Source organism: Pongo abelii, chromosome 10, assembly GCF_028885655.2.
Source record: "Pongo abelii isolate AG06213 chromosome 10, NHGRI_mPonAbe1-v2.0_pri, whole genome shotgun sequence".
In the NCBI taxonomy this organism is placed as follows: domain Eukaryota; kingdom Metazoa; phylum Chordata; class Mammalia; order Primates; family Hominidae; genus Pongo; species Pongo abelii.
The window spans coordinates 55,626,323-55,654,165 of NC_071995.2; the positions used below are offsets into that span (position 1 = coordinate 55,626,323).

Sequence of the window (27,843 nt, forward strand, 5' to 3'; positions counted from 1 at the left end):
CAGCGATTGATATTTCTAATCGTCGTGATCCACCTCCCCGGGGCCTTGGAACCACGTTTACAAATAGGAATAGGGTAGGTGGGAGGGATAGAAAGTACAGCCAATAAAATCATGTGGCGCCGATGGGCGTGTTGAGGCCGCTGCCTGGCTTAGGGCGGAAACAGAGTCTGGATAAGAAGGGGAACGAAAGATGGCGGCGGAAACGCTGCTGTCCAGTTTGTTAGGACTGCTGCTTCTGGGACTCCTGTTACCCGCAAGTCTGACCGGCGGTGTCGGGAGCCTGAACCTGGAGGAGCTGAGTGAGATGCGTTATGGGATCGAGATCCTGCCATTGCCTGTCATGGGAGGGCAGGTGAGAGGCGTATAAGGGGCGAGGGTCCGGGCAGAAGAGGAAGCGGGTAAGAGATAGAGGAAGAAGGGCAGCTCAGGAGTCTGGGGCTGGAGCCTACGGGGAATCGGGAAGAGTAGGTATTGCTTTTAACGGTGACCCCTGGGGGTCGCAGACTGAGACCCATTATCTGGGGGCCAGGAATTGGGAGAGGTGGGACTTCCCTCTGTCAACCTTCAGGTCTCAGTTTATGATCAAAACACCCGGACTCCGCCCCCGTGGAGAAATGGGAGCACCGTCTCCCCTCACCCACTAAATACAGCTGGAGGGCTTGTAGCTTATTCTGTCTTCGACTGAGCTCTTCCCTAGGGTTTGAAGAGGGATTTCGTTGTTCTCCCTGATCTCAGCCTTTCTTTGCTTCCTTGCCCCCCGACCCTCCCTTCTTTCCCAGAGCCAATCTTCGGACGTGGTGATTGTCTCCTCTAAGTACAAACAGCGCTATGAGTGTCGCCTGCCAGCTGGAGCTATTCACTTCCAGCGTGAAAGGGAGGAGGAGACACCTGCTTACCAAGGGCCTGGGATCCCTGAGTTGTTGAGCCCAATGAGAGATGCTCCCTGCTTGCTGAAGGTGAAAGGGACTGGGTTAGATAGAATGAGGGCTTGGAAACTAGCAGTTCATCCGAGAACTGGAATCCAGTGAATGAGGCAGGATCTAGGGGACCTGTAGTGGTTAAGAAGACCACTGGAGGAGTAGACAGATTACATGGACAGGAAAGAAGCAAAGAATCCTGCAACCACTGATGACACTTTGCTGAATGTAGGAGCAGGTTAGGATGGAAGATCTCAGAAAAGGGCTAAAGCAAGATTGAGGGTCTGTGTGGGGTAGGAGAAGTACTTCCTTAAGCCTACCTGCTAAAGTCACCCCCTGCCCTATCACTCTGCTCCAGTATCCTATTTTATTTTCATCGTAGCACTTTTCATGATCTGAAATCATATTTACTGAATCGGTTTATTTATTTTCGGTCTGATTCCCCGCATTAGAATGTAAACTCCATGAGGTCAAAGAATTAATCTTGTTCACAGTTGTATTCCCAGTGGCCAGAACAGTGCAAGCAATGTTCAAGAAGTTCAATTAATATTTAATTTTGGGTTCTTCTATGTTTCTCTAATATGATTGCTTCAGGGATACCATAATTTCTTATCTTTATGGAGGGCACATAAGGATTTAAAAAATCTTTTAAAAGGGAGGAATGGAAAGACCACAAGTGGAAAACAGACTTTAGAGATATCTCTCCAAGTCACAGAAGGAAAGCAGCCCTCCCTCCTTACTGAAAGTCTGGAGAATTGAGAGTGGAAGTGAAGGGAAGAGAATTGAGTGTGTAAGTAGATGAGAGGTTATGTGTCTTGGAGCCAGGAGACTCTGGTTCCAAGAAAAGACATCTGCACTCCATCCCCCTGATTGTTTATTTTTTAATTGTCAGACAAAGGACTGGTGGACATATGAATTCTGTTATGGACGCCACATCCAGCAATACCACATGGAAGGTAACTCACTCCTATATTTTCCTTAAGCCCTTAGCGTCATATCATGGAAGGTAACCTGCCTCCCCAGTTCCCTCCTCCTCCTCTTAAGAGTAACAGTGCTTCCCTGTGGCTTCTCTTGCAGATTCAGAGATCAAAGGTGAAGTCCTCTATCTTGGCTACTACCAATCGGCCTTCGACTGGGATGATGAAACAGCCAAGGTGGCAAGAGTGTGGGATTCGGGGAGAAAGGGTTCTGGCCACCGGCTAGAGCCCTGACAAGAAGGGGAGGGTCAAAATTAGCTGATCTGTTTCTTGGGGCTTGGTGGCCATTAGGACAAAGTTTCCTGGAGCCTGGGGGCACAGGCCATTCTTTTGTCTCTTTGGGGACGCAGTGCCATCCTTCCTCTTTGCTGTCTTTCTCATGTCCCCCATTCCTGCCTCATGTCTTCTCCAGGCCTCCAAGCAGCATCGTCTTAAACGCTACCACAGCCAGACCTACGGCAATGGGTCCAAGTGCGACCTCAATGGGAGGCCCCGGGAGGCCGAGGTTCGGGTGAGTCTTGAGAGAGGGAAGTTGACACTCCCACAGGGACAGTTCAGATTCTAAGGGAAGAGGGTTGCATCTTATAGTCAGGGGGGTCCCTCCCAGACCCTAAATCCAAAGTTTAAAACATATTTCCAGCCGGACGCAGTCGCTCACACCTGTAATCCCAGCACTTTGGGAGGCCGAGGCAGGCAGATCACCTGAGGTCAGGAGTTCGAGACCAGCCTGACCAATATGGTGAAACCCCGTCTCTACTAAAAATACAAAAATTAGCCGGGCGTGGTAGCGGGTGCCTGTAGTCCCAGCTACTCGGGAGGCTGAGACAGGAGAATTGCTTGAACCCAGGAGGCGGACGTTGCAGTTAGCCGAGGTCGTGCCACTGTGCTCCAACCTGGGTGACAGAGCGAGACTCTCTCAAAAAAGATTTCCAGGCCGGGCATGGTGGCTCATGCCTGTAATCCCAGCACTAGATATCTCTCAAAACTCTCCTATGCTTTCCTATGGTCGGTACCTTCACTCTCGCCTGCATCCCTGTGAACAGCTTCTTTACAAGTGCTTCTCATCTAGTGGTCCTCAGCTGAGTGGAGGCAGGCAAATATAGAATGCAAAAAGTTCCTTAGGTGATTCTCATGTATTCACAAATATACACACCTGTAAAGAATTACATGACACCTGCCAGAGTTATCTTTCCATAATGCAGATTTGTATCTGCAGTTGTGTGCTGGTAAGTGTTAGACCCCCAGATCTCTATGGGTGTGGGAGGGAAGCCCTGATTTGTAATGTTTGCCAATGTCTGTGGTATAAATACTCCCATGATGCGCAAGTCAAATGATGTCAACTGTCTTGCAACGTTCTCCAGAACTTACCAGTTGGCTCCAACACACCTGTAAGTCTGCATCACTTCTCTGTTCAGTCCTGAAAAACCTTCAATGTTTCTGCCTTGCACAAAGGCTAAGATCCAAATGTTTCAGCACAGACCAGGGTGGTGGCAGTGGAGGTGATGGGAAGTAGTTGGATTCTGGATATATTTTGAAGGTAGAGCCAATGAGATTTGTTGATGGTTTGGATGTGGGATAAAATCATGGATTACTTCAAGATTTTTGGCTTGAGCAACTGGAATGATGGAATTGTAATTTACTGAAGTGCGAAGGAACAGGTTTGGGGGAAGAAATTAGGTTGGTTTTGGATATTGAAGGTTGAGGTGCCTTTAGACATCCTAATGGTGATGTCCAGTTGACAGTTGGCTCTGTGGTTCTGGAATTCAGGGACAAGGTCTGGGATAGAGATACAAGTACTCATTGTATTTCTGCCACACTGGCCTTTTTCTGTCCTTCGAACCAGCGGGTCTCATTGTTCCCTCTGCCTGGAGCAGTCTCCTGCAGATCTTTGAATGATTGGCCCCATCCCCTCATTCAGGTTATATTCAAGTGACAACTCCCAGGGAACCTAACATAAGCAAACAGACACACACACACACACACATGCATGCACGCACACACGCACCCTGTTGCTCCTGTCCTGGTAAGCATCCACAGTGTTTTGCATTCTTTAAAGCATGTGTCATTACTTGAAATTATTGTATTTGTTTAAGTTTAATTTCTGTCTTCCCTCACTAAGATAAGCTCTGGGAAGGTGGGGATGATGTCTGTCTTGTTTTCTGCTGTATCCACAGCTCCTGGAACAGTGCTTCGCTCAAATAGGTACCTAGAAATTATTCATTGAATGAATGAAATGACTGACAAGCCAGTTCTAATGTCACCTTTCTTGATTAACCCAGAAAATTAGTTAGTTGTGTTCCTTCAGCACTTAATAATACAAGCATCCACATTCCTATATACCCACAAGCATCCACACACATATATAATCCGTTATAGCACTTACTTCATTGTATTCGTTATTCCTTTGGGTGTTTGTATCTTCAGTAGGCCAAGAACTGAGGTCAAGACTGCATAGCTTCCTCATATCTGGTGAACATATGCCTTGTGCCAAGCACTAATAGAAACTAGGAACAAAAAGGTGGATGAGACCTAGTCCTGCTCTCAGGAGATACGTTAAATGAACAGCCCCAACAAGCAGGATAAATGCTATGAGCAGTGAAATGCAGCCCGCAGGGGAGCACACAGTCGGGACAGAGTCCAGGGTGAAAAGGAGGCCTCTTGGGAAAAGTGACCTTTGGACTGACATTGGAGGATGAGGAGTTAGGCTAGCAGATGGAGAGGATGGTGGGGGGAATGAGAGGGCATTCCAAATGGAAGGTGCGCTGAGTGCAAAAGGCCTGGAGACGAGGCAATGGCTTATCCCAGGAACTGACAGATACTCACAGGGACTGAGGGGATAATCATGGGAAGAGGAGTGTAGGAGATGAGTCTGGGTGGTTGGTAGGGGACAGGTCATGAAGGGCTCTGTAGCTATGATGAGGAGTTTAGACAATCCAAGAGACAATGGTTGGGGGAGGCAATGAGGTATTTGAAGCAGAATGATGACATATTCAGGTTTGGAATTGAAGGCCCACTCTAGCTGCTGGAGTATAGCAAAGATTGAGAGCTCACTTAGGCAGCTGCGGTAATCCAGGTATGAAATAAAAGTGGCCTGGGGATGAAGAAATGTGAATATTTAGAGAGAGATTTAGGGGGCAAAATCAACAGAGTAAGAAGGAGTCAAGAATGATTTCCAGGCTTTTGGCTTGTGCAGTTAGATAGAGGGTGATTCGTGTTCCTGAGATAGGTATAATGGGAAGAGGAGTAGGTATGGTGAAGGAAAATGGTGAGTCTGGCTTTGAATATGATTTTAGTGGCTGCTAGGCATTCAAGTAGAGATTTCCAAGGGGGCTGTGGATCTCTGGGTCTGGAGTTCAGCAGAGAGATCTGAATTGAACCCAGAGGTGGGGAGTCGTCCTTGTATCAGCCATAACTGAAGCCAAGGTATGGATGAAATCCCCCAAAGAAAACAGTATCTAATGAGAAAAGTGGGACGGAACTTCAAGGAAGCCATCACTAAGAGCATGGGAAGAAGAGGGTTTTGCCAGAAGAAAGGGCCAGAGAGGAGGCTGTGGTGACATGGAAACGAGGAAGGACATATTTGAAGGAGAAATTGGTCCATGGTGTTGGCTGTGCCTGAACCTTCAAGGAAGAGGAGGATTAAAAACTGCTTATAGGCAATCATAGTCATTATTACTTTAATAAAAGCAAAACATGTACATGGAAATAAAAAATTCAGACAGTAGAGAAGAAGAGAGCCAGATGGAAAGTATAAATTCTCTACTTCCAGGCACCCCTGACCAGTCCTTTGGTTGGACTTAATGATAGAGGTCATTGGTGATCTTTGCTGGGGCAATTTGAGCAGAGTGGTGAAGATGAGGTGTTGAGAAAAGTGGTGAAAAAGTGGAACTCTGCTGGGTGCGGTGGCTCATGCCTGTAATCCCAGCACTTTGGGAGGCCAAGGCAGGCAAATCACTTGAGGTCAGGAGTTCAAGAACACCCTGGCCAATATGGTGAAACCCCATGTCTACTAAAAATACAAAATTAGCTGGGTGTGGTGGTGGGCGCCTGTAATCCCAGCTACTCGGGAGGCGGAGGCAGGAGAATTGCTTGAACCCGGGAGGCGGAGGTCGCAGTGAGCTGATATCGTGCCATTGCACTCCAGCCTGGGTGACAGAGTGAGACTGTCTCAAAAAAAAAAAAAAGAAAAAAAAAGAAAAGAAAAGAAAAAAAAAAGAAAGTGGAAATCTTTGAAGAAGTTTGGATATGAAGGGGAGATAAAAGGTAAGCATTAGTGAGAGGTGCTGGGGGGTTGAGAGAGGGGGCATTCTGTGGTTGGTGTGTGTTTTAAGATGGAACAGACTAGAACATGTTGAAGGCTGTTGGGTGAATGTTAGTGGAGAGGAGGAGAGGGAGGTCAAGGTATAGTAGAGAGAATGTGAAAAGAATGTGGACAGGGCTGGGATGCAGAACCCTGGGAGAGCAATTTGCCTCAAAAGGAAGGTCTAGGGTCGTAACTGGAATGGTGTATTTGCTAGTGAGTCTGGAGGTTTTGGTGGCAGAAAGTTGAGGCCATTCCTGTCTGGTTGCTTCTAGTTTTCAGTTCTTATGCCACTTGCCTAGGTGATCAGGTAAAGCCCCTACTCCAGGGCAGGCACTGTGATGTGTTGCTGGCCTGATGCCTCCTAAATAGGAACAGCGTGCATGTTGTTTGTTAAAAGTGCAGTCTCTGTGGGGCTAGGGAACAACTGGTTAGCTATATGGAATTAAATAAATTCCTATTTATTGGTGTGTGTTTTAAGATGGAACAGACTAGAACATGTTGAAGGCTGTTGGGTGGATGTTAGTGGAGAGGAGGAGAGGGAGGTCAAGGTACAGTAGAAAAAGTGAGAAAAAAATGCAGACAGGGCTGGGATGCAGAACCCTGGGAGAACAATTTGCCTCAAAAGGAAAGTCTAGGGTAGTAGACCAACTCAGTTCTTATAAAGTAAGATTCTAGAGATACCAAAGATTTTTTTAAGTTATAAAACATACAATTATACAAAAAAAATGTCATAGAGACCCATAAATTCACTGCCAAGTTAAACAGATATTAATGTTTTGCCTGATTTGCTTCAGATCTCTGGTTTAAAAAAAGGAATAAAATGCTTGTGCTAATAGCTAAAGCTCACCTTCATATTTAGTCACTCTCCCTCCTCGCCAGAAACAACCACAACCCTCACTATGCTTGTTTTGTATTTTTATTACTGATATATATATTACAGACAATAGATAGTGTTTTGTGTTTTAAAATTATACATCAGGAGTATCAACTTGTTTTTTTCACTGATCAGTGTGTTTGCCATTCAATGGCATGACATGGAGCTCTGGCTGAGTGATTTTTTTTTTTTTTTTTTTTTTGAGACAGAGTCTCGCTCTGTCACCCAGGCTGGAGTACAGTAGTGCAATCTAGGCTCACTGCAACTTCGGCCTCCTGGGTTCAAGCAATTCTGCTGCCTCAGCCTCCTGAGTAGCTGGGACTATAGGCGCCCACCACCATGCCCAGCTAATTTTTGTATTTTTAGTAGGGAGGGGTTTCACCATGTTGGCCAGGCTGGTCTTGAACTCCTGACCTCAAGTGATCCACCCAACTCGGCCTCCCAAAGTGCTGGGATTACAGGTGTGAGCCACCGTGCCTGGCCTGGTTGAGTGATTTTAATGTCTGTATTGTGTTTCATTGCTTACTTACCCATTCCTCTGTTGATAAACAGTTGGGTTTCAACTCTAATGCCCTTATACACAGCACTGCAATGTAGGTCTTATTGTGAGTGTACAAGAATTTCTCCAGGGAAATACCTAGAAAGTAGAATCACTGGGTTACAGGAGTGTATGTTATTGGTGAATTCAATTTTTTGTTTGTTTTGTTTTGTTTTTTGAGATAGAGTTTCACTCTTGTTGCCCAGGCTGGAGTGCAATGGCGTGATCTTGGCTCACTGCAACCTCCACCTCCCAGGATCAAGTGATTGTCCTGCCTCAGCCTCCCGAGTAGCTGGGACTACAGACGCCCACCGCCATGTCCAGCTAATTTTTGTATTTTTAGTGGAGACGGGGTTTCACCATGTTGGCCAGGCTGGTCTGAAACTCCTTACGTTGTGATCCGTCTGCCTCGGCCTCCCAAAGTGCTGGGATTACAGGTGTGAGCCACCACGCCTGGCCCTCAATTTTTTTAATGATTGAAAAAATATATGACCTAAAAGTTATCATTCTAACAGTCTTTAAGTGTACAATTCAGTGGAAACATTCACAATGTTCTATCACCATCACTACTATTTCCAAAACTTTTTTCATCATCCCAAACAAAAATAACTCCTATTTCTCCGTCTCCCAGACTCTGTTCTACTTTCTGTCTGTATGAGTTTCCTGTTCTAGGTACTTCATATGAGTGCAATCATACAAGATTTGTCCTTTTGTGTCTGGCTTATTTCACTTAGCATGGTGTTTTCAAGGTTCATCCATGTTGTAGCATATATCAGAATTTTATTTCTTTTTATGGCTTAATCATGTTCCATTGTCTGTATATACATTTTGTTTACCTATTTGTCGATGGATGGACACTTGGGTTGTTTTCATCTTTTGGTTATTGTGAATAATCCTGCGATGAACATTGGTGTACAAGTATCTGTTTGAGTCCTGTTTTCAATTATTTTGGGTCTGTACCTAGGAGTAGAATGTGCCTTATGGTAATTCTAGGTTTAGTTTTTTGAGGAACTGCCAAACTGTTTTCCATAGCAGCTGCATCATTTTACTCTCCTAGTAGCAGTGCACAGGGTTCCAGTTTCTCCACACTACCTCCACCACTTATTTTCCTTTCTTTTGTTTTCTTTTTCTTTTTTTTTTCAGTAATAGCCATCTTAATCGATGTGAAGTAGTATCTCCTAGTGGTTTTTGATTTGCATTTCCCTCGTGATTAATGATGTTGAACATCTTTTCGTGTGCTTGGTGACCATTTGTATATCTTTTTTGGAGAAATGTCTATTCAAATCCTCTGTCCATTTTTGAATTGAGTTGGTTTTTGTTGGTGAGTTGTGAGAGTTCTTTATGTAATAAATTCTGAATATTAATCCCTTATCGGATCTATGATTTGTAAGTATTTTCTCCCATCCTGTGGTTGCCTTTTTACTATCTTTTGTTTGCTTTGTTTTTTGGAGACAGAGTTTCACTCTTGTTGCCCAGGCTGGAGTGCAATGGCGCGATCTCAGGTCACTGCAACCTCCGCCTCCCAGGTTCAAGCGATTCTCCTGCCTCAGCAGTGTCCTTTGGTGCACAAAAGCTTTTAATTTTGATTTCCAAGAGTTTTATAGTTTTAGCTCCTAAATTTAGGTCTTTGATTCATTTGAGATTAATTTTTTTTTCTTAGAGATGGGGGTCTCGTTATGTTGCCCAGGCTAGCCTCAAACTCCTGGGCTCAGGTAAGCTTCCTACTTCAGCTTCTGAGTAGCTGGGATTATAGGGGTGTGCCATTGTGCCCAGCTGCTGATTTTGAGTTAATTTTTGTATATGGTGTAATTTTTGCATATGGTCCAACTTCATTGTTTTGAATATGGATATCCAGTTTCCCTGGCACCATTTGTTGAAAAGACTGTCCTTTCCCCATGGAATATTCTTGGTATCCTTACTAAAAATCAATTGACCATATATATGAGGGTTTATTTCTGGCCTCTCTATTCTATTCCATTGGTAAATATGTCTGTCTTTTTGCCAGTATCACACTGTTTTGATTATAGTAGCTTTGTACTAAGATTTAAGTCAGGAAATGTGAGTCCTCTAACTTTGTTCTTTTTTTAAGATTGTTATGGATACTTGGGATCCCTGGAGATTCCATGTGAATTTTAAGATTTTTTTTTCTATAAAAAACACCATTGGATGCCTTTCATTTCTTTTTCATTCCTAATCACTCTAAAACTTCCAGTACTATGTTGAATAGAAATGAAAAGAATGGCTATCCTTGTCTTGTTCCTAATCTTAAGGGGGAAGCTTTCAATGTTTCACCATTGAGTATGACGTTAGCTGTGGGTTTTTCTTATATGGACTTTATCAATAACTGAAGACATTCCCTCCTATTCCTAGTTGATTGTTGTTTTACATGAAAAGGTTATTGAATTTATCAAGTCCGTTTTCTGCATCAGTTGAGATGATCATGTGGGTTTTTCCCCTTCATTCTATTAATGTAGTGTATGACATTGATTTACCTATGTTGAACCATCCTTGCATTCTTGGAGTGAATCCAACATAAATCATGATGTATAATGCTTTTAATATGCTGCTGAATTTGGTTTGCTACCATTTAGTTGAGGAATTTTGCATCTGTATGTATAAAAGATATTAGTCACCGGGAGTGGTGGCTCACACCTGAAATCCCAGCACTTTGGGAGGCCAAGGCAGGTGGATCATCTGAGGTCAGGAGTTCGAGACCAGCCTGGCCAACATGGTGAAGCCTCATCTCTACTGAAAATACAAAAATTAAAAAAAAAAAAAATATATATATATATATATATATATTAGTCTATTGTTTTCTTGTAGTATTTTGTAGTAGTATTGTCTAGCTTTGATATTATGGTAATGCCAGCCTCACAGAATAAGTTAGGAAGGCATTCTTTATAAATTTCAGATTTAATTATTTGTCACCTACATTCTATCTATACTTTGTCCTCTTGTTTTGTTTATAGTGTCTTAAATGAATTTTAATTTAAAAAATTTAAATTCCAATATAGTCAAACTTATCGGTCTTTTTCTTTATACTTTGTACATCTTATGTCTTTTATTTAATCCTTTCTTATTTGCTATTCATCTATTTTTTCAGGTTTCTAAAAAAGTAGAAAAGTGTGAATAGAGTTTCTATACTTTGGACTACAATTCAGTAAAAATTTATCTTAATGTATGTTATAAGGTTAGGACCTAGATACACCTATTTTCCACAGTTGCCCCAGCACTGTTTATTGAATAGTCCATACATTCCTCTCTGATTTGTAATGCCTCCTCAGTTATTTACCAAGTTCTCAAATAAATGTGCATTTTCTTCTTGGCTTCTCTTTTGTTCCAGTAGTCTATCTATTCCTATGTCATTACCACATTGTTTTAATTACTATAGCTTTTTCATAAATCTTGGTATCTGGTAGGATATACTCCCCTTTATTCTTCAAAACTGTTGGGGCTATCATTGGCCGAGTTCTATTAAAACTCCTTTTGGGGATTTTGGTTGGAATTTAATTTTAGACTGATTTGGAGATAATTGATACTTTATAATATGAAGTCTTCACACACTGTGAACATGTTTGTTTCCATTTACTTGTTGTCCTATATTTTAGTAAAGTTTTAATTTTCTCTAAAAATTCTTCTACATCTTAGGTGAAATTAGTCTTAGATACCTTATTGTTTTTATTTTTGTCTTGTTTGTGTATGCATATATTTCAAACATACAGGACCTTATAGTTTTAGATGCTATTTTAAGTGGCATCTTTTACAAATTTCATTTTCTTTATTATTATTATTTTTTGAGATGGGGTCTTGCTCTGTCATCAAGGCTGGGGTGCAATCTTGGCTCACTGCAGCCTCTGCCTCCCAGGTTCAAGTGATTCTCTGCCTCAACCTCCTGAGTAGCTGGGATTACAGGTGCGTACCACCACGCCCAGCTAATTATTGTAATTTTTGTAGAGAGGGGGTTTCATCATATTGGCCAGGCTAGTCTCAAACTCCTGGCCTCATGTGATCCACCGTCGGCCTACTAAAGTGCTGGGATTACAGGCATGAGCCACTGTGCCTGGCCAAAAATTCCGTTTTCTGATTGTTGCTGGTACATGGTCACATTATTGGTTTTACATATTGATCTTATACTCAGCAACTTTTTTTTGAACTCTTTCATTTTTAGTAGTTCACAAATTCTTGTGGATTTTCTGTATAGATAATTATGTCATCTGCAAGAGAAACAGTTTTGGTTTCTTCCTTTCTAAATCTTATACATTTCATTTTTCTTATACCTCGAGTGCAACAGAAGTGGCAATGATGGGCATCCTTGACTTGTTTCTGACTTTAAAGGGGATGCTCCTGAAGTTTCACTGTTAGCATGATGTTTTCCTGCAGGCTTTTTGCAGATACCTTTTATCAGGTATGTGAAGTTCCATTCTGTACCTAGACTGCTGGATAGTTTCACCATGTATAGGTGTGGAAGTTTAACATATGCTTATTCTGTGTCTATTGAGATAGTCATATGGTTTTTTTAATATTAAAAGTGTTAAATTAATTTATTTTCTAGTTTTTTTTATTTTCATTTCTGGGATAATCCATAGTCATGAAATTTTTTTTTTTTATACATTGCTATATTCAGTATCCTGATAGTATAATTAACTTTTATAACTATTTTCATAAGTGAATTGGTCTATAATTTTCTGTTCTTGTACTTACCTTGTTTTTGTATAAAGTTGCATTCACTTCACAAAATATCTTGAGGAGCTTCCCTCTTTTTCTGCTCTGTGGAGCAGTTTGCTAAGATAGAGATTATTCTTCAAAGGTTAGGTAGGGTCAGGTGTGGTGGCTCATGCCTGTAATCCCAACACTTTGGGAGGCCAAGGCAGGAAGATTGCTTGAGCCTAGGAGCCCAGCCTGAGCAACATAGTGAGACTCCTGCCTCTCAAAAAAAAACGTTTTAAATTAGCCTGATGTGGTGGTGTACACCTGTAGTCCCAGTTACTTGGGAGGCTAAAGCAGGAGGATTGCTTGAGTTGGAGAGGTTGAGGCTGTTAGGAGCTGTTATCACACCACTGGACTCCAGCCTGGGTGACAGAGCATGACTCTCTGAAAAAAAATAAAATAAAATAAGGTTAGATAAAATAAATCCTCCCCATCCCCACAATATGCTACAAAACCGGTATATTGTGGGGATGGTTGTTGCTACTGATTTAATTTATTTAAAGATTGTAAGGTTTTTTCGGTTTGCTGCATCATGAAGCTTTAATAAAGTATAATTTCATGGGCCATTATTCTTTTGTCTAAATTTTCAAATGTATTAGTATAAAATTACAGGGTTTTTTTGTTTTTTAATAACCTCTTTTTGTAAATATGTCCTCTTTTGCATTCCTAATATTGACTTTGCCTTTTCTCTTTTTTCTTGATCTATGTTGCCAGAGGCTTGTCTACTTTATTAGTCCAATAACCACCTTTTGGTTTTGTTTATCCTCTCTGTTGTCCATTTAGTATTTCACTAACATCGTATTAGTCCATTCTCACATTGTTATAAAGAAATACCTGTGACTGGGCAATTTATAAAGAAAAGAGGTTTAATTGTCTCACAGTTGTGCTGGCCATACAGGAAGCATAGCAGCCTCTACTGCTGGGGAGGATTTGGGAAGCTTCCAATCATGGTGAAAGGCAAGTGGGGAGCCAGAGTCTCACATGGCAGAAGCAGGAGCAAAAGAGAGAGGGGGGACATGCCAAAACCAGATCTCTTGAGAACTCACTCACTGTCACGAGAAAGCACCAAGGGGATGGTGCTTTATGTGCCACTATGCATGGCTAATTTTTGTATTTTTAGTAGAGACGGGGTTTCTTCATGTTGGTCAGGCTGGTCTCGAACTCCTGACCTCAGGTGATCCGCCTGCCTCGGCTTCCCAAAGTGCTGGGATTACAGGCGTGAGCCACCGTGTCCTGCCACATGTTTGTTATTTTATCTTTGTTATTTCCTTCATTTTCCTTTCTTTGTGTTATTCTGATTCAACTTGAATTTTTTTTAACATTAAAAAATTCTGGCCAGGCATGGTAGCTCATGCCCTATAATCCTAGCATTTTGGGAGGCCAAGGTGGGAGGATCACTTGAGGCTAGGAGTTTGAGACCAGCCTAGGCAACACAGTGAGACCCTGTCTCTATGGGGAAAAAAAAAGAATTAGCCAGGTGTGGTGGCATGTGCCTGTGGTCCCAGCTACTTGGGAGGCTGAGTTGGGAGGATCTCTTCAACCCAGGAGGTCAAGGCTACAATGAGCTATGAACACACCACTGCACTCCAGCTTGGTGACAGAGCAAGACATCATCTCAAATTTTTTAAATAAAAAATTCTATATTAAATCTTCTGAATAGGCATCATCACATTCACATAACTCAACTATAGAAATGCTTAAAAGGTATAAGAAAAGTATTAACACATCTTGTCCCTCATTAGCCTCTTTCCATCCTTGAAGAAAGGTAACCATTGTTAATTTCTTTATATACTCTGAGATTTTTTTAAATGCACATATAAGCATATATCTTTGCACTCTTTCCAAATCAATATATATATAAAACCTTACTTGGGCCAGGTGTGGTGGCTCATGCCTGTAATCCTAGCACTTTGGGAAGTGGAGGCAGGAGGATTGCTTGAGGCCAGTAGTTTGAGACCAGCCTAGCCAACGTAGTGAGATCCCATCTCTACAAAAAAATATTTAGCCAGGTGTGGTAGTGTGTGCCTGTGGTCCCAGCTGCTCAGGAGGCTGATAAGGGAGGATCTTTTCAGCCCAGGAGGTCAAGGTTGCAGTGAGCTGTTGTCATACCATTGCACTCCAGCCTGAGCAACAGAGTGACACTGTCTCAAAAAAAAAAAAAAAAGTCATCCTTATTCCTGCATATAGTTTCTGTTATTCTGTTATATAGCTGTATCATTGTTTATCTAAATAGTTCCCTGTTGATAGACATTTAGCTTGCTTTAAATCTTTTATTAACACACAAGTGCTGCAGTGAATAATCTTGTACTTAGAGAGGATGTGTAAATTGAGTTCCTGGAAGTAAGTTTGTGTAGTTTTGCTATGTGCTGCAGTAAGTTTGTGTAATTTTGCTATGTGCTGCCAAATTACTCTGCTTAGGTAAATTACTTTCCCTCCAACAATGTATGGGAATGCTGATTTCCCTATAGCTATGCCAACCCGGTATATTTTTAAACTTTTGGATTTTGGCCAATCATCAGCTAGGCATCAGAGAAAGAATGATTTCTTAGTGTGGTTTTAATTTGCATTTCTCTTAAGAAAAAAAATGTCTAATTTTACTCATTTAAGGGTTGTCTCTACTCCCTTCTTTACTCTTTTCTTTCAGCTATCCAAATTCTTTGCTCATTTTCCTAATGGCTTGCTGGTCTTTTTCTTGTCAATTTATAAGAACTCTATATAGTAGAGATATGATCCTTTTGTCTGTGATGTGAGTTGCAAATATTTTCATAACTTCTTCAGCGAAATGCTTTTCAATCTGTCTTCTCTCTTAATTACACACTTAAAGCTCTACATTTCACTCTGAGTACTATTTTGGTTGCATCCCTCAAATTTTAATATGTGGTGTTTTCATTTTCATTATGGTTTCTACGTGCTTCTGAACTTATTTAGAATTATGCTTAATATATTTCTAAACAAATGTGTTTTGCTTTGTTGTTTTTATATGATTGCTATTGGTTTCTAATTTTATGCCATTGTGTCAGTGATTCTTTTGGTGATTGTTGAGACTTTCTTTTTGATGAATTTTTAAAAAATTGTATGTTTGTGCTTGAAAGCATGTCCTTTCTCCAATTAAGCAATTCAAGATGCTCACTGTGTTGTTCAGATTTTCTACAATTTTATGTTGAGTTGACTAGTGATCGTATAAAGAACTCTGTTAATATTCCCACTGTGATGGTGGATTTGGCAATTTTGTTAATTTTTTATTTATATGTTTTAAGGCTATGTTTAATTTTGAAATTAAATAATTTATAGGTTTTCTAATGTTGCACCAACTTTGCATTCCTGAAATGAACCGAATGTGGTCATATATATTATCCCTGACGATCCCTTTTTTTTTTATTATTGTTATTACTTTGTTTTTAAGACAGAGTCTCACTGTGTCACCCAGGCTGGAGTGCAGTGGCATGATCTCGGCTCACTGCAACCTCCGCCTCCCAGGTTCAAGAGATTCTCGTGCGTCAGCCTCCCAAGTAGCTGGAATTACAGGCGTGCGCCACCATGCCCAGCTAATTTTTGTATTTTTAGTAGAGATGGGGTTTCGCCATGTTGGCCAGGCTGGTCTCAAACTCCTGACCTCAAGTGATCCACTCGCCTTGGCCTTCTGAAGTGCTGGGATTACAGGCGTGAGCCACCCGCACCTGGCTGCGGGTAGATTTTTAACTACTGATTCATTTTCTGAAGTAGTTTTAGGAATATTCAAAGTTTTCTATTTCTACTTGGGACAGTTTAAGTAAGTTTTCTTTTCAGGAGTTCATTTCATCTGACTTTTAAGATTTATTGGCATAAAGTTCATTGTATTCTTCTATCTTTTTAATCTCTGTGGCATCTGTAATTAGGTTCCTCTTTTCATTCCTCATGGGTTATTTTTGCATCACTCATTCGTTACTGGTCAGTCACATCAAAGGTTAGTCAGTTTTACTAGTTTTTTCAAAGAAACAACTTTTGGCTCTGTTGAGCTTCTCTATTGTATTTGTTTTGTATTAATTTCTACTCTAATCTTTATTTTCCTTCCTTCTACTTTTCTGGGTTTATTTTGCTGTTTGTTCAACTTCTTGAAATGAATGCCTAGCTCATTCATTTTCAGCTTTTCCTCTTTTATATCTCATAAATTTGTCTCCAACTATCTATATATCTCTCACAAGTTTTTAATGGCTATTTTAAATTCCTTATCTAATTATTAAATAGATAATACTTTCCCATGATACAAAACCCAGAAAGTATTATTTAAAAGGTATGTAATGAAATATTTCCTGGCTGGGCATGGTGGCTCATGACTGTAATCCCAGCACTTTGGGAGGCCGAGGCAGGCGGACCACCTGAGGTCAGGAGTTCAAGACCAGCTTGGCCAACATGGTGAAACCCTGTCTGTACTAAAAATACAAAAATTACGGGGTGTGGTAGGGCATGTCTGTAGTCCCAGCTACTCAGGAGGCTGAGGCAGGAGAATCGCTTGAATCCGGGAGGCAGAGGTTGCAGTGAGCCGAGATCACGCCACTATGCTCCAGTCTGGGCGACTGAGCAAGACTCTATCTCAAAAAAAAAAAAAAAAGAGAGAAATATTTCCCTCCCATACTTGTCTCTCATCTGCTCATTTCCCATTCTCTCCCCGCCATCCCTCCTCCAGCCCCACAGGTTATCCCTGGTCTTAGTTTTGCATGTATCCTTCCAGCCTTTTTGTGTGATTACAAACAATTATTAATGGAGATTCTTATTTCCTTTCCCCTTTATTTATAAACAATATATAGTAAATTAAACACACTGTTCTATACCTTGCTTTTATTTCCCTTGACAATAAACCTTAGAGATCTTTCAATGGCAGTACATCTTTTTTTTTTTTTTTTTTTTTTTTTTGAGACGGAGTCTTGCTCTGTTACCCAGGCTGGAGTGCAGTGGCACGATCTCTGCTCACTGCAACCTCCACCTCCTGGGTTCAAGGGATTCACCTGCCTCAGCCTCCCAAGTAGCTGGGACTACAGGTATGCGCCACCACACCCAGCTAATTTTTGTATTGTTAGTAGAGACGGAGTTTCACCATGTTGACCAGGATGGCCTTGATCTCTTGACCTCGTGATCTACCCACCTTGGCCTCCCAAAGTGCTAGGATTACAGACATGAGCCACCATGCCTGGCCCTTTTTTGTTTTTATAGCTGCATAAAATTCCATTGTGTGTTCCATCGTTTTATCACCATTATTCTACTGGTTGAAATAGTTCCCCCCCCCCAATTCTTTTGTTATCACAAATGATTATTACATTGTACATATATGCATGTGTAAATATATCTTACATATAATTGGGCTGGGCACAGTGGCTAATGCCAATATTCCCAACACTTTGGGAGGCTGAGGAGAGAGGATCACTTGAGCCCAGGAGTTTGAGACCAGCCTGGGCAACAGAGCAAGACCCTGCATCTATTAAAAAAGAAAAAAAAGAAAGTAAGCAAAAAAAGCATAATTGCCAGGTGCAAGTTATGGATATTTAAAGATTGTCTTTTTTGAAACTTTTTATTACAGAAACTTAAAAACATATATAAACTCCCTACAAAGGTGTATCTGTGGTTCCCTGTCTTTGGACACATAGGATGGTATTCCTGTTCTCTATTTCATTTATTTTTGTCCTAGTCTATATTCTTTCCCTCTGCTGGCTCTTGGTTTAGTGTGTTCTTCTTTTTCTAGTTTCTTAAGATAGAAGGGTAGATTATGGAGTCAAGATTTTGTTTTTAAAAAATTGATGTTTATAGCTATGAATTTCCCCCTAAGCACTACTTCAGCTGCATCCTATAAGTTTGGATATGTTATGTCTTCATTTTCATTCATTTTTGAGGTATTTTATAGTTTTCTTTTGATTTTTTTCCTTTAACTCATTGGTTACTTAATGAGTATCCTTGTTTAATTTCTACATATTTCTGAATTTCCAAATTTTTTTCCTTATTCATTTCTAATTTTATTCCATATGGTCAGAGAACACACTTTGTGTGACTTAAATTCTTAATTCTTTGAACATATTTATTAATATAACAGCTACTTTTAAGTCTTTGTGAGATCCAACATCTGGGACCTCTCACGGGTGGTTTCTGTTGCCTACATATTTTCCTATATATGTTTCATACTTTACTGTTTCTGCGTGTTTCATAATTGTTGTCGAAAACCAGACATTTTAGATAGTATGTTGTAGTAACTCCAGATAGAAATTCCTGCCCTCCACCCTATGGCTTTTGTTTGTTCATTTGTTCAGTGACTTGGCTGGACTACTTGCATTCAGTCTCTTTCCCTCACAACATGAAGCCTCTAGTGTCTCTTCTCAGAGTGCACGGTCTTGGCCCTGCACACAGCCACACTAGATGACAGTGGTTTCAGCAGGCTTTTTGACTGTTTCTTTCATAAATTTGTTAAGCCATCTGCCTCTGCTGGTATCACCCCCAGCTGTTAGGCTCCATTCATTGCCAACTAATTGCTTTATTGTTTTTGACATGTGGGGCATAAGTTGTTCCATAGTTTAGTCCAGTTAATTGTGGGCCCCTTTGTCGGGCTAGTTTTTGAGGGCAATATGTAGGTTTTTTCTGAGTCCAGGACGGCTCTCAGTTGCCCTTTCCCTGGTTCTCTCTGTTAAACTAGCTGTCCCAAGGTTTAGCCTGTTGCTATCATGGAGCGATCAGCCTTTTAATTGCCTCCTGCCAAAATCTCTACATTTTTGAAGTGCCTATAGGCTTGAATTTCCCCATACTCTGTTTCATATTAAGTCAGGTCCTTTGGAGAATGTTTTGGAGCTCTATATTCTTACAGACTGCCTCTCCCCCTGGGCAAAATCCCCGAGGCCCTGCTCTGGAGCTGGGGTCAGGAACAATGGCTTGCTTCACTTGGAAGGACATTCCTGCTTTATGAGCAGGGAGCTAGGCAGGGATGACGGCCTCTCCTCTCTCGGTTTGCATCTCCTTTTGTGAAACCTCCACTCTCTGAGCAAGCTTCAGTGAGGGCAATCAGGGCCCCGATACTTTTGTCCCACTGCACTTGAGGTAAAGCCTCTGCCCTGTGGGTGGGGCTGAGTGGAGGAAGGGAGCCCTTGATCTTTTTCAGGAATTTAGTTGCTGTATCTTGGAGCTGGTGGCCCTCCTGGTAAAATACCATATACCATATCTCATGACTGGATGTTGAGAGAATAGGAAGTCCCTCCCCCTCCACCGCCCCACCTCACTTGTTTTTTTTTTTTTTAACTACGCTCACCTGCTGGAGTGGAGCTTTTGTCTAACTGAGCTGTGGGGTAGGGGTTTGGGGCATAGATTGAGGGAGCAGGTCATGGTTCAAGTGCTGCAAATTCTCACTATTCAAGATTTAGTAGCTGGGCATGGTGGCTCACACCTGTAATCCCAGCACTTTAGGTGGGCGGATTGCTTGAGCCCTGGAAAGCCTGGACAACATAGCAGGACCCTGTCTAAAAAATTTGTAAAAATTAGTTGGATATGGTGGCACACACCTGTAGTCCTACCTTGGGAGGTTGAAGTGGGAAGATTGCTTGAACCTAGGAGGTTGAGGCTTCAGTGAGCTGTGATCATGCCACTGCACTCCAGCCTGGGTGACACAGTGAGACCCTGTCTGAAAAAAAAAAGATTTAGTAGATTTTCTTGAGTAAACATTTCCTTATTTGTTATATGTCCTTAGGAAAATTTCCAAAGAGTTTAAATGCTTTGTGTATTTTTGTTTGTTTGTTTGTTTGTTTGTATTGAGACAGTTTTGCTCTTGTTGCCCAGGCTGGAGTGCAATGGCATGATCTCGGCTCACCGCAACCTCGGCCTCCCAGGTTCAAGCGATTCTGCCTCAGCCTCCCGAGTAGCTGGGATTACGGGCATGCGCCACAAGGCTGGCTAATTTTGTATTTTTAGTAGAGACGGGGTTTCTCCATGTTGGTCAGGCTGGTCTCGAATTCCTGACCTCAGGTGATCCACCTGCCTTGGCCACCCAAAGTGCTGGGATTACAGGTGTGAGCCACTGCGCCCAGCCATGCTTTGTGTTTTTAAATTTTCATCAGTAACGGAGTTTCCCTGTGGAGTGTGCGAAGTCTCTCATGCTGCCATTTCAGAAGTAGGACCTCTCCCACTTTTTGTTTGTTTTTGAGACAAGGTCTTGCTTTCCACACAGGTTGGAATACAGTGGCATGATCATAGCTCACTGTAACTTTGAACTCCTGGGCTTAAGGGATCTTCCTGCCTCAGTCTCCCAAGTCACTAAGACTACAGGTGCACACCACCACACCTGGCTAATTTTTAAAAATTTTTTGTGGAGATGAGTCTCACTATGTTGCCAAAGCTGGTCTTGAATTTTTGGCATCAAGCCATCCTCCTGCCTTGGCCTCCCAAAGTGTTGGGATTACAGGTGTGAACCACCAGCCTCTCTTACTTTTAATAGTTATTTTAGAAATTAGAATATTGCATGCTTAATTTATCAAAGGCCAGTCAATATCTTTACCCTCTTTCTGAATAATATAAGAATCTTAGAATTGTTTGAAGTTTTTTACCATATGCACATATATAAAAAATACATATTTATACACAAATATATATACACTTTTAAAAAAATACAGGCCAGGCCTCGTGGCTCATGCCTGTAACCCCAGCACTTTGGGAGGCCAAGGTGGGTGGATCACCTGAGGTCAGGAGTTCAAGACCAGCTGGGCTAACATGGTGAAACCCCATTTCTACAAAAATACAAAAATTAGCCAGGCATGATGGCAGGTGCCTGTAATCCCAGCTACTCGGGAGGCTGAGGCCGGAGAATCGCTTGAACCCAGGAGGCGGAGGTTGCAGTGAGCTGAGATCATGCCATTGCACTCCAGCCTGGATGAGACTCCATCTCAAAAAAAAAAAAAATAATAATAATAATAATACATATATAAAGCAAATAAAAGTATATATATACACACACAATATTTATACAAAACAAGAATATGAAACACAAATTGGTTACCTACAGTTAAGCTGCCTGAATTCAGTTCCTGTTTTTACCACTTAAAAGCTGGTCAGCCTGAACAAGTGCCTTGACTGCATCACACCTGTTTCTTGAGGCACGAAGTTGAGATACCAATATTGCCTCACTGGGTCTTTGTGATAAGTGAGCCAATTCATGTAAAGTGCCATATGCACAGTGCATGCACAATGCTTGACAGATAATCAGTGCTTAGTAAAAGACACGTGCTCTAATAACTAAAGCAAATTATTGTTGGTGATTAAGTGTATTCACCCTTTCTGTCCTGGCAGTTCCTCTGTGACGAGGGTACAGGTATCTCTGGGGACTACATCGATCGTGTGGACGAGCCCTTGTCCTGTTCTTATGTGCTGACCATTCGCACTCCTCGGCTCTGCCCCCACCCTCTCCTCCGGCCCCCACCCAGTGCTGCACCCCAGGCCATCCTCTGTCACCCTTCCCTACAGCCTGAGGAGTACATGGCCTATGTTCAGAGGCAAGCCGGTGAGTAATTAGAGAAGGAGGAGAAGACGGGGAGATACGGGGGCAGGGGGTGGCAAAAGATCAAGTATTGAATAGTCAGAGGAATGTGTTCCTGGCCTGCTTGCATGCTGTTTCTCAGTAGACTCAAAGCAGTATGGAGATAAAATCATAGAGGAGCTGCAAGATCTAGGCCCCCAAGTGTGGAGTGAGACCAAGTCTGGGGTGGCACCCCAAAAGATGGCAGGTAGGACCTTGTTTCACCTGTTCCGTGAAACTCACTTCCATTTCTTCCCTTCCCCTGATGTTACTGTCCTGACTGGTGGGGTGGGGTGGGGTGGAAAAGTACCATGGGCCCTCCTCCCTTGGTGATAGAGGAGGGGAAGGGACCCCATCCTATTTGCTCCCTTCTGTCTCACCCCTCCTGTCAGATCAATCTCTCCCTGTTCTCTGTACCCTAGGTGCAAGCCTGACCAAGGATGACAGTAAGGACTCAGATTTCTGGAAGATGCTTAATGAGCCAGAGGACCAGGCCCCAGGAGGGGAGGAGGTGCAGGCTGAGGTGAGACCAGCTGCCTCAGAGGAGCAGGATGGGGATGGGGAGGGTCACTGCAGCTGGGGCCATTGTGAGGCGACCTACATCTACCTAGGGATGCAAGGATATCCCCAGAACCTTTGCCTTCATAGTATGGAGAGCATGAACAGGCTTTCATACTTGACTCTCACCTTTTCTCCTCGTCAGGAACAGGACCCAAGCCCTGAGGCAGCAGATTCAGCTTCAGGTGCTCCCAATGGTGAGTGAACCTTCCACGTCTCCTTTACTGAATATATTTTAGGATTGGCAGGGGTAGGGATGGAGGGGAGACCTAAGCACTGGGAGGGAGGTTGGGTAGCCAGGCCAGCAGCAAATTCATTTTTATAGGAGTTAATACTCTTTGTAGACAGCACTGCTATTTTAGCAAGGTGGCAGAACACAGTGGCTCCACCACTTGGTGACTTTGTAATTCACTTAACCTCAATTTTCTTACCCATAAAATGAGGGTAATAACCCCTACCTTAGAGAGTTGCACGGGATTAAATGAGAATGCATCCATAATTCATAGTAGAAGGCCTGGAACTGAATAAACTAAATGGTTAATATTTGTGGAAAGAGGAGAAGGGTTCCAGGGAAGACAAGCCTTTAGCCCCGGGATCTCCTCTGTAGTCCTAAAAGCTAGAGTGACTGCCAGAAGGGCCTCAGAAGTGCATGGAAGAGTGGGGACTTAGCAGCTTGTTAGCATCCATCTCTCCTACCAGAGAGTCCACCTTAGGACGGTGCTCTCTGCAGGCGAATGTTTGCCCTTGTCTCACTGTCAAGCAGGTAAATCCTAGAGGCAGGGACCATGTCCTTCCTTGGTCTCTCATTACCTGTCCTTAGGAATCCAGAGAGAATTTAGGAGTGCAGTAGCGCACACCTGTAATCCTAGTTACTTGGAAGGCTGATGCAGAAAGATTGCTTGAGCCCAGGAGTTCAAGATCATCTTGGGCAACAGTAACACACCATGTTGAAAAAGAGCTGGGCATGGTGGCTCATGCCTATAATACCAGCACTTTGGGAGGCTGAGGCAGGTGGATCACCTGAGGTCAAGAGTTCAAGACAAACCTGGCCAACATGGTGAAACCCCATCTCTACTAAAAATACAAAAATTAGCTGGGCATGGTGGCAGTGCCTGTAATCCCAGCTACTTGGGAGGCTGAGGCAGGAGAATCTCTTGAACCCGGGAGGCAGAGGTTGCAGTGAGCAGAGATTGCACCACTGCGCTCCAGCTTGGGTGACAGTGCAAGACTCCATCTCAAAAAAAAAAAAAAAAAAAGAATTTAAACACAACAGAACAGGTTCATGATTATTATTCTTTCATCTCAGATTTTCAGAACAATGTGCAGGTCAAAGTCATTCGAAGCCCTGCGGATTTGATTCGATTCATAGAGGAGCTGAAAGGTGGAACAAAAAAGGTATAGGCCGTGCTTAGGGAATGGGTAGAACCCACCTCCCAACTGCTAGCATTTGAAAAACTACCCTGACCTGGGACTCAACTCCTGGGTCCCCCAGTACCACACACCTGCTACTGTTTGTCTGCCCCCGACCATGTGTCTCTGTTGAAACCCCAACTGTCTTTCTCCCCACCCCCTACCCACCCAGGGGAAGCCAAATATAGGCCAAGAGGAGCAGCCTGTGGATGATGCCGCAGAAGTCCCTCAGAGGGAACCAGAGGAGAAGGAAAGGGGTGATCCAGAACGGCAGAGAGAGATGGAAGAAGAGGAGGAGGAGGATGAGGATGAAGATGAAGATGAGGATGAACGGCAGTTACTGGGAGAATTTGAGAAGGAACTGGAAGGGATCCTGCTTCCGTCAGACCGAGACCGGCTCCGTTCGGAGGTGAAGGCTGGCATGGAGCGGGAACTGGAGAACATCATCCAGGAGGCAAGCCCAGCTCTTCCTCCTGTTGCTTCCACAGCCACCTGGTCCCGTGGAGCAGGACAGGCTGACGGGCTAAAAGAAACAGAGGGCACAGCACAGGGCAAGGACGGGGCACTTGGAAGTGGTAGCTGTTTCCCTAATTAATCGGGGCTGTTGGGGAAGGGGGACCAGAGAGAGGGGCAAGACTTAAATATCAGACTCTCTGGCCAGGCGCGGTGGCTCATGCCTGTAATCCCAGCACTCTTGGAGGCTGAGGCGAGTGGATCACCTGAGGTCAGTAGTTCAAGACTAGCCTGGCCAACATGGTGAAACCCTCTCTACTAAAAATGCAAAAAAATTGGCCAGGCGTGGCAGTGGGCACTTGTAATCCCAGCTCCTCGGAAGGCTGAGGCAAGAGAATCGCTTGAACCCGGGAGGCGGAGGTTGCAGTAAGCCGAGATGGCACCACTGTACTCCAGCCTGGGTGATAAGCAAAACTCCATTTCAAAATATCAGACTCTCCTACAGAGCCCAGCCCGCTGGCTGCCTCCACGCCCCAGACCCTTGACTCACTCTCTTCTCTTGGGTATTCCAGACAGAGAAAGAGCTGGACCCAGATGGGCTGAAGAAGGAGTCAGAGCGGGATCGGGCAATGCTGGCTCTGACATCCACTCTCAACAAACTCATCAAAAGACTGGAGGAAAAACAGAGTCCAGAGCTGGTGAAGAAGCACAAGAAAAAGACGGTTGTCCCCAAAAAACCTCCCCCATCACCCCAACCTACAGGTGAGAGCAGTCAGACAAGAAGAGTAGCCCAGTCCGTTGTTTTCATCCCTCAGCTGGTCCTGTTCCCAGAGGGGACCCTGTTCCTTCCCTTCTGAGGGTGCTCATTCTCTCCCCACTTTCTGGAACACTGTCCTCACTTGCGCCTGCTTCCCACCACCGTCATCCCTTTGTGTGCTTACCTCCTATTCATCCCTCTGGGAAGCAGCGTTTAGAGCATATCTGCTTGTTTTCTGGTTTGCTCCTGTACACCCAGTGCCTATCACTCTGCCTGGCACACAATGGATGATCAGTAGGTAGTAATTGAATGCTTGTGAGTCTATATGCTGAAAACCACTTTAGGACTTTGCACCAAGAGAGGCCCCAGCTGTCAGGGCATGAATAGGAGAGCCCAGCTGCACATGAGCCAATAGCCTGGATAGACTTTAAATTATTTCTTCTTCTTGCATCCCCTTGTGTCCATTTCATAGGGTCCTATGGGTGTGGACATCAGATATTCTAAACGGAATGTTCCAGTTTCAAACCTTCCATTCCCACTCTCTCTATAAACATTGAAATGTCTTTAAAGTCCCAACATACAGAGGAGGAGACCACACTTTTCCAACCTGCTTCTTCAAACAAAACTTTGTTGGTGCAGGTGGCCTGCTTTTGGCTTCAGAAAACATTTGTTTTCCTTTAGGTGATGGGCAGAATTATTGGGTAGGATGGGAAGATGGAAGGCTGCAATTGGTGGAGGGAGCTCTACAGGCTGAATTTGGTGGGGGCGGGGCACACATTTTTTTGAGCCCTGGCTCATATACATGTTGAGATGGAAGAGCTGCCAAAGCCAATTGATGTTTTAGGGGGAGATGACCCCCACACCCCTAACCCTGGAGTCACGCCTCTGCTTTGTGTTTCCCTGTGTGTCTCCCCCTCTAAGAGGAGGATCCTGAGCACAGAGTCCGGGTCCGGGTCACCAAGCTCCGTCTCGGAGGCCCTAATCAGGATCTGACTGTCCTCGAGATGAAACGGGAAAACCCACAGCTGAAACAAATCGAGGGGCTGGTGAAGGAGCTGCTGGAGAGGGAGGGACTCACAGCTGCAGGTGGGCCCTGGAGGGCGGCTGGACCCAGCGCTGTCGGAAGGGCAAGCTGCCGGAAGTGGAGGGGCTGGGACCAGTGGGGCAGGGGTCCTGCCCTGAGGCTCCCAGCCATCCTCTCCTCTCACTGCATACTGCTCCTTTCCAGGGAAAATTGAGATCAAAATTGTCCGCCCATGGGCTGAAGGGACTGAAGAGGGTGCACGTTGGCTAACTGATGAGGACACGAGAAACCTCAAGGAGATCTTCTTCAATATCTTGGTAAGAGGCTTCTACCCCCGAGTCCTGGCCCCCAGCCCTCCTGTCCCCAGCCCACCTGGAGTGGAGGTGCAGGCTTGCCCCAGCCACGCCATTGCTGAGCTTCCATTTCCTGATCTGTAAGACAAGGCTGGGGTTCCAGTGGCTCAGAGTGCTGCCATGCAGGAAGAGCCCCTCAGGACATGGGTGTCCTCATTCCCTGCCTTCCCCCAGCTGCCTGGCCCAGGACTTCCCTGGGCTCAACGGCCAGTAGCTCCAGCCCACCTCTACCCTCTCCTACCAGGTGCCGGGAGCCGAAGAGGCCCAGAAGGAACGCCAGCGGCAGAAAGAGCTGGAAAGCAATTACCGCCGGGTGTGGGGCTCTCCAGGTGGGGAGGGCACAGGGGACCTGGACGAATTTGACTTCTGAGACCAACACTGCACTTGATCCTTCACGGAATCCAGACTCTTCCTGGACTGGCCTGCCTCCTCCCCACCTCCCCACCCTGGAACCCCTGAGGGCCAAACAGCAGAGTGGAGCTGAGCTGTGGACCTCTCTCGGGCAACTCTGGGGGTGTGGGGGCCCTGGGTGAATGCTGCTGCCCCTGTTGGCAGCCACCTTGAGACCTCACCGGGCCTGTGATGTTTGCTCTCCTGAACTCTCACTCAATTCTCTTCCTCTCCTCTGGGGCTTTTCCTGTTATTGTCCCCTAACGGTAGGATATTCCCTGCTGCCTACCTGGAGATTTGGTAGGATCTTTTGAGTGGAGGTGGGTAGAGAGAGAAAGGAGGGCAGGACACTTAGCAAGCAGGCCCCCACCTGCCCTTAGTGCTGTCTGGACTCGCTTTACCCTCTTCTATTGAATTGCCTTGGGATTTCCTTCTCCCTTTCCCTGCCCACCCTGTCCCCTACAATTTGTGCTTCTGGTTTGAGGAGGCTTCACCTCTGTTGCTGAGGAATTGATAGAATGCTGCCCATCACCTCCAGCACAATCCCAGTGAAAAAGGTCTGAAGCACCCACCATGTTCTTGAACAATCAGGTTTCTAAATAAAGAACTGGACCATCAATCCATCAACCTTTTTTGTGGGGTGGGGGTTCCAGCAGGGAGGAGGCTCAGTGTTCTTTTCAGATCATGCTCTGATCCTGTTCTTTGCTCCCCATTCCCCAGGTACTATAAATGGGGGCTGGGGTATGCAGGAAGAGACCGGGGTAGCTAAGCGAAGCCTGGCCTGGCAAGGATTGAAAGAAACACTTGCAATACTGTCATCTTCCTTTTCTCATCTGTCTGTTTCTGTTCCTTCCCTTCTTTTGCACCAAGTCTTTCCCTATTGTTTCCCCCTTTATACCCTGAAAGCCAAAATGCACACCATGGAGTTCCCACCAGCGGGGATCTTCCTTCTGCTACGGTCTCTCCCATAGCATGCTCCAGATTCCATTTGTCACCCACACTTCTACCCACCTGTCCTTTCAACATTTTCCAAAAAGACCTCCACCTTTGGGCATGCCCAGAGAGAGGGCT

The 27,843-nt window shown here is 44.1% G+C and overlaps 1 protein-coding gene across 4 annotated transcripts; it reads left to right on the forward strand.

The window, feature by feature from the left end:
• On the forward strand, positions 1-27,391 carry OS9 (OS9 endoplasmic reticulum lectin). 4 transcript variants are annotated; one of them, XM_024256111.3, is made up of 15 exons: positions 1-352; positions 780-956; positions 1,810-1,873; positions 1,995-2,071; positions 2,307-2,405; positions 21,602-21,812; positions 21,934-22,035; positions 22,250-22,350; positions 22,531-22,582; positions 23,692-23,780; positions 23,968-24,249; positions 24,821-25,010; positions 25,927-26,091; positions 26,234-26,346; positions 26,627-27,391. In XM_024256111.3, the coding sequence occupies exons 1-15, from the start codon at positions 191-193 to the stop codon at positions 26,750-26,752; spliced, it is 2,010 nt and encodes a 669-aa protein (XP_024111879.1). In that variant the 5' UTR covers positions 1-190; the 3' UTR covers positions 26,753-27,391. The 4 variants fall into 4 exon arrangements, with proteins under 4 accessions (XP_024111879.1, XP_024111882.1, XP_024111878.1 ...); XM_024256110.3 differs by having other exon boundaries at positions 47-352; positions 21,931-22,035; XM_024256114.2 differs by lacking the exon at positions 25,927-26,091 and having other exon boundaries at positions 45-352; positions 21,931-22,035.
• The last annotated feature ends 452 nt before the right edge of the window (positions 27,392-27,843 follow it).

Excerpts from the sequence above, each read along its gene's own strand:
- OS9 (XM_024256110.3), top strand. The coding sequence starts at position 191 with ATGGCGGCGGAAACGCTGCTGTCCAGTTTGTTAGGACTGCTGCTTCTG. Across the intron at positions 2,072-2,306 it reads GGGATGATGAAACAGCCAAG|GCCTCCAAGCAGCATCGTCT; the intron begins GTGGCAAGAGTG and ends TGTCTTCTCCAG. Across the intron at positions 26,092-26,233 it reads GGAGGGACTCACAGCTGCAG|GGAAAATTGAGATCAAAATT; the intron begins GTGGGCCCTGGA and ends GCTCCTTTCCAG.